The sequence below is a fragment of the Tigriopus californicus genome, chromosome 1 (genome assembly GCF_007210705.1).
Source record: "Tigriopus californicus strain San Diego chromosome 1, Tcal_SD_v2.1, whole genome shotgun sequence".
NCBI classification, from domain to species: domain Eukaryota; kingdom Metazoa; phylum Arthropoda; class Copepoda; order Harpacticoida; family Harpacticidae; genus Tigriopus; species Tigriopus californicus.
The window spans coordinates 11,541,375-11,548,007 of NC_081440.1; the positions used below are offsets into that span (position 1 = coordinate 11,541,375).

General features: G+C 44.8%; 1 protein-coding gene across 1 annotated transcript; it reads left to right on the forward strand.

Moving 5' to 3' along the window:
• Window positions 1-3,089: 3,089 nt before the first annotated feature.
• LOC131882570 (homeobox protein engrailed-1a-like) lies at window positions 3,090-5,338 on the forward strand. The gene is made up of 2 exons (XM_059229763.1): window positions 3,090-3,906; window positions 4,773-5,338. Exons 1-2 carry the CDS (start codon window positions 3,183-3,185, stop codon window positions 5,141-5,143), a joined length of 1,095 nt encoding a protein of 364 aa, XP_059085746.1. The 5' UTR covers window positions 3,090-3,182; the 3' UTR covers window positions 5,144-5,338.
• Window positions 5,339-6,633: the final 1,295 nt, after the last annotated feature.

The window sequence follows — 6,633 nt, forward strand, 5'->3', positions numbered from 1 at the left end:
ATAATCCGGAGGTGTGTTTCGTGGTGTTGGCTGTTAATTAGTTTCCTAACTGAGGGTGTTTGTCAGATTTGGAGTGGAATTTTTCAGGCTTGACTNAAAAAAAAAATGTGCTTGTTATGAAAGCGGCTTGTTGCTTGTCAAACTTGTTGCTGTTTGTTCAGAACTTGAGAACAATTGAAGGAAGACAAAAATTGCCTTGAATTGCTAAGTTTCCCTCGTATTTGCGGTTCCCTTTTAACACATCAAAACAGGCTTGACGCCTCAAAAAAAATAATGACTTAAACGAACACCCAATTTACCATTCCAACTTTGGAGGGAAAGTTTACTTCGAGACATCATGAAGTTTGATATTTCGTATTAGAAAGCAATTTTGGAATACAAAATCCACTGCAGTTATCGATGATGGAGTATGTTCGAGTAAGTGTAAAGAGTCTCTGTAACGTAAAAGAAAACCATAGTATAACCCGTATTTCCCGTTTCTAATCCTCATCACACTTTGTTTCTTGGCAGTTGATTAGGCTCTGATTGGTGGGTTGGCTTAGGGGGAGTGTGTGTGTGTGTGTGTGTTTTTTTTGAATGCGAATTCAACCATTTCCTTGGCTTTATTGTTCAAACTTGCTGTGGTGATTAGAAGGGCTCTTGGAATTGCCTGCGAAGATTTCTTTTCTCCGGCTAATTGATTTCCTAATTATTCCTTGGTGCTCAAGGTGAATGGTCTTCTCGGTTCCAAAGCAGCCGGCAGGTCAATAAACCTGGTCGAGTGCATGCACGAACCCACCACCAACCAACCAACCAACCAACCAAGCAAAGCTCCTCGATCTTGGTTGTTGAAATGCCCAAATGAATATCTGGCCCTCCTCCAATTGTGTTCGAGAAGTACCTTTGTATGTAGGTATACCAAGTAGTCGAAGAGTGGGGGTAAATGGGGGACTTCTCGCTCGTAACGGCCATTTGGCTTGGAAATTGCTTTCCTGATCTTATTATTGGTTTTTCAATTCATGCCCCGGCGTGAAAGGAATCCTAAAGGGAAAATGAGTTTTCCTCTTCTCTTCTCTCCTTTCTCTCTTTCTCTTTCTCTGCCTCAATTGTCCAATTGGATTTTTCTCGTCTCAAAGAGATTAGTTTTCTTGACGCACGATTCTTCGAAGAGCCAGAAAATCGCCTGCAACTCCAAGATCAAATGCGAAACCAAGCAACCAACCTCCAAAACGAAAACGTCACTTTTCATCCACTTTGACAGCATCTATTTAAACTGACAGGATGACACTTATTGGCATTGGTCGGTGCCTCAACGCTAGGCTCCCTAGACTAATTGGTAAGTTCGGATGAAGATTCACGTCCTGTCAAGGACGATCCTCATACGAAATAACTGGATTGCTTCTCTTTGTCTCTCCATTTCCTTTAGCTCTCAGCAATGTGGGAATTAATGGGTGGCTTGGCATTACACTTAATTAAAGTGGCCGGATTGATTTTCTCTTGCAACCGGTTTAGTATCAAGCATGGCGGAACGGCCAACAACCAATTTCAAGTTCCAACGAATCCCAAGTCGACGTTGTTGCCGTTGTTACGGTGATAGGAGTGCTGGTGAACGGCAGAGAACGGAGCTTGAAAATTTGATGCCTGGCACTACTACACAAATGAAGTGATCTCCCAAGCCCTCTGCACAATTTCCTCCTCTTGCTCATGGAATAACGTTGTCGTATTTCTATCTTAACAGACAACCAAGGCTCGATTCAAAGAAGGGAGCCAATAAGGCAGGCGAGCATATCTTTGTTAACGTTCTTAATCAAGAAGTTATCCTCTCAATGAATATGAAAACTTTGGAAGTTTTAGATTATTTACAGCACATGAATAAATGGCTACGACGACGGATTCCGCCACAGGTTTTATAAACGATCCATCCTCCTTGGCAAGCGGACAACATAAATTCCTTCAATTGAGATGCCAAACAACCACAGCCACAATCTCTTAAGAGAGAGGTTTATGACCGACAATTTGCACATGGCGCTGAGTAATTGAAACTCGCCAAAAGTCTCAATCCATATCCACGCTTATAAATGTGTGTGCAATTCTGTGAACTGTGTTCGGTTTGTCTGTGTACGAGTGTGTGATAGATGATTAAATGACAGGTATTTTTCATGCTTTTTATTCCTTTGTACTCGGTATTAGCTTACCTTTCCCTGCATTCAATTTTCAAACAGAGCTTGCTGTATGTTGTCGGGTCTTGCAAGTACAGTACGTTCGTACAGTAGTATCATCACAAAGCACTTTACGCTCCATTTTGAAGCAGCTTGATGTGATACTTTGGAACCGTTGACGCACTCGCTATAGACGAGGTACACTTTTCCTATTCTCCATGCTTCAACCCTCGTTCCTCGATTGGTTTGGCTGGGTTCTTTCTCTCTGTCGTGGCTTGATCATGTTGAGTTCAGAATCCTGTATTCACGTACTGTACTACTACGTATGTAAGGGACCCAGTTCTAACCATACTTGGCTTGGGTTCCAGGCTTCCTTGGCTGTTTGCCTTTATTTTCCCCGATGATTGGAGTGCATACAATGACTGTTCCCGGTTCTTCATCGATCCCTGATGTGCCAGCCATGACTAAATTGCCCCCACATGTACTGTGAGTGAATGTCTACTACTAAACATTTACACTCGAATATGATGTGTCCCAACAATTTGGCTCATTTGCTACAGAAGTGCTCTGTCATCATTTGTAGTCAATTCTAATATGACAAGGGGACTCAAATTGGCTTGGCGCTTCAGGGTCTTTCGCTCTGGCGCCTTTTTGAGGTCCTCGTCTTTCGGGGGACTACTCACTCCTGTTCTGGTGGCTGGTAGTCGTTACCCAAACCTGCCGATATCCCTGCTGTGGTTGGGGACCATGATAGAGTAAAATCCCTCGTCACATTGTGCCTGTCACAGCTCAATCCTTGCCCATTTTTGGGTTCTGGGCTCGCGTCCAGTCCTGAGGAGCGTTGGCAGTGCGCGAGCCTCCGATTGGCGCGAGCCTTCTCATTGGCTCCGCTCGTTTTGAGGAGGCGGGACTGCGCGACGACGTCACACCGACCAACTGACGACTGTGAGAAGAGACAGAAGAGGAGGATTGAAATCTCTCAGAGTCGTTCAAATCAAGTCGTTGAAGACAGAAGTGCACATTGAAGTTCAAAGTGAGTCATTAATGTTACTTGGCTCTTGGAAGCACAGCTCGTTTCCCATTGTGTTTGATCCCAGACTGAGTATGATCAGTCTTGGTGACCACCGTCCCATTGAGGTGGTGGAACCCGAAAGTCCGCCCGGGTCTCCACTAATCCGTGTCACGGACACGCCCGATCCAACATCTCCGGCGAGTGAAAGCGGGTCACGAGGCTCTCCAGTGTCTTCTCGAACATCTCCAAGCACGAGCCCGAGCATCTCCCATTCCCCAATGCTGTTCCAGCCTTTTCTTCCGAAGCCTCAACACCATCAGAGGTCGGCTCTTCCATTCAGTATCGACAATATTCTTAAGCCAGCCTTTGGACCGAGGCTTCTGCTCCATAGCGTGGCTGCTCAAGTGGCGGCTGCTCAACTGAAACAAAAGGATCTGGCCTCACAACGTCATGGCGGGGATACTCATCCGGCCAAGTTGTTCCCCACCCGTACAGATACGGCTACGATCCCAACCCTGTCACCGGGATCACCACCTCAAGCCACCACAACATTGTTGAGCAATAGGAAAAAGGACTTGAGTAGTCCCGTTGATCTCAGCTCAAAGACCAGTGTTGAGGTCTCTTCACCAAAGTCCCCGTCAGCCTCTGGAGGCAAGAAGGACGACGATATTCCACCAGGCATGGTTCGGGGTCCCAATGGACAGCTTTGGCCCGCTTGGGTATTTTGCACTCGTTACTCGGATCGACCCTCTAGTGGTAAGTTTTATCTGGCAAGCGTAGACAAAAAATATCCATTTTATCTCCACATGTTCTGTGCCAATGGTTTGGCGGGGGGGTTCTACTACTCGAAATTGTGCCAACTCACGACATAGAATCATTAAAGTCATGATGCTCCTAGATATCTCAAGGAAAGAAGCAAAGAAAGAAATAAGAAATTCGTGTAATTAATTGTCTCAGTGGTAGACCACCCAAGTTATCCACTCTTTTAAAAGGAAACAAAACCCACGGAGGTTCTTAGTTCTGGGGTGAAACTTGGTTCTTTTATTGAAAGAAATTGCCCCCTGTTAATTATCACGGTCGACAAAAAAAGGGAGACAAACATTCGAGGAATGCTTTAAAGCTGAAAACACCCAGTTCGCCGGTTCTTTCCTCTCCTTATCAAAGGAGCTTATCTGGGACTTTTTGAGGTGACGGAGGGCTGTAACTTATAAAGCCACTCGCCCTCTCAAATCTCTCGCCAACCATAGTTAAACCAAGTATAAATGAAAGCAAGATCTATATTTCTTGACCACCCAAAATTTTGACTGAGTCAAAACATGCCATAATAATATTTGTTTGACTCCTTTGTGGTTGAATTTGGAATGAATTTGGACAGGTTCGCTCGTCTTCCTTGTTGTCAATCAATATCAAGCTACGGATGACTTGCTTCCAAAGGAAATCTTTCGCAAACCAACCTCAAGGGTAGCAATGTTGACGTGCACCGCAGTGCGGCCAAAACATCAGCATGTCGCTCTCTTTTGAATCAGTGAAATTGAGTGTATGCAAAACGAAGGAATGCAACGTTCCTACTTCTTAATCAAATTAGCATGAAGACCTTCATGGACATTTGATTTTCCTTTCAGGTCCTCGAGCCCGAAAGATGAAGAAAAAGGAGAAATCCGCCGCTACTGGAGGCAGCTCAGTGTCCAGTAACCACAGTGGTTCCTCGTCCTCGGATGAGAAACGACCTCGCACAGCCTTCTCTTCCGAGCAATTGGCCCGACTCCGCAAAGAGTTTGAAGAGAACCGATATCTGAATGAGGATCGGAGGAAGAGCTTGGCCAATGAGCTGGGCCTCAACGAGACTCAGATCAAGATTTGGTTCCAGAACAAACGTGCCAAACTAAAGAAGGCATCCGGAGACAAAGGGGAATTAGCCAAGATGTTGGCCGCTCAAGGGCTTTATAATCATGCCACTGTGTCTGTGGACGAAGACGAGTATTCCAATTTGTAGACGAAAGCCTCGCCTTCGATTCCACCATGGCTTGTCCTGTGATAGGGAACAATTCGACTCCGATTGCTTCCTGCACATGTTGTTCAAATGTGTGTTGTTGTCAGAGTTCTACTATATTTTAGATATCAATAACTATCAACCATCTATGATTGTCTGTACATTATTTAAGCTTTACAATAAAGCTCACCATCGTTCCTAAAAGTTTCGAGTTTGCACATTTGTAATTGATCTGAAATTAGTCCTCTGTTAGACTCCGTTATCCTGGCTCAAGTCAAGTTGCTTTAGTCCACATTTTTTGTACTGATAAAAGAATGACGACTAGTGTTCATAAGAAGGGTTGAATTGATCCTCGGACTCTCAATCAGAACCCATCAAAAGACTTTGGAAACGCCCAGTTTGCTCTGAATGTTCGATTCACATTGGCCAAAGGAGTGAACCCATTGAACTGGTTTGTCTTCAATGCTTGATCTCATCTCAACATGATATCCCTGAGCAGCAGTCTGTCCAACCAACCCTTCTCATTGGCTGGTCAATATTCAAGGTTTCGATCAATGGGGACCTGGTTTTGTGAATGGTCCTTCCGACAGGGACCAGCCAAAGGGGAGCAACATTAAGGGTCTGAATAACCTACCCTGTGGTTCATCGGAAGAGCGTGATATCATAATGCCGCTTGTTAGCTGCGAGAGAGGCAGATGATCTGCGCTTCCCTTGGGGACCTGGTTTTGTGAATGGTCCTTCCGACAGGGACCAGCCAAAGGGGAGCAACATTAAGGGTCTGAATAACCTACCCTGTGGTTCGGCAGATTAACTAGATATCATAATGCCGCTTGTTAGCTGCGAGAGAGGCAGATGATCTGCGCTTCCCTTAGGCAGATGTTTTATTTCACCTCAAATCCTAGATACATAAAATCCTTTGAATTATTTATTTCTCGCCTTGCGATTGATCGTCTGAAATCCACTATTCCATTGAGAGTTGCACTTTTCCTGCACCACAATTGGCAAGCGATTACGTCTACTATAACTGAACACTATGTACAGTACATAGGAGCACTCACGTTCAAAAAATTGGCCGCCGTCGACATCTAGGAGACGTGTGTCACAATCTGTACATTGTTGGCTCATTAAGTGCTATTCTGGCATCCAACCCATCGAAACCCTTAACAAGAGGGAGGAGCACATTGGCTAATAGATCCCTGATGAATTTCTCAAATGCTTCACAGCACTTCTCGCTACTCAATTATTCTCGACGGAGCGGAGCTGAGATGAACTTTTGTGAATGGCGAATGGACGGAAGGCCAGAATGAGACGACAGAAGAGGCGAAGGAAGGCTGAGGAATGTCTTGACGAGGTCCGAAAGTGAGCAAGATAAGCCGGTGTTAGCAGCACTAAAGATTATGAAGAAAGAAGCGCAAAGATTGTTTTCAATGTGCCTGAATTTTAACTCATGCTATTGACCAAAATATGTTCAATATACGTGTTGAAAAAAAATT

Coding starts and splice junctions, on each gene's coding strand:
- LOC131882570 (XM_059229763.1), top strand. CDS start 3,183: ATGTTACTTGGCTCTTGGAAGCACAGCTCGTTTCCCATTGTGTTTGAT. Junction 3,907..4,772: donor CTCGGATCGACCCTCTAGTG/GTAAGTTTTATC, acceptor TTTTCCTTTCAG/GTCCTCGAGCCCGAAAGATG.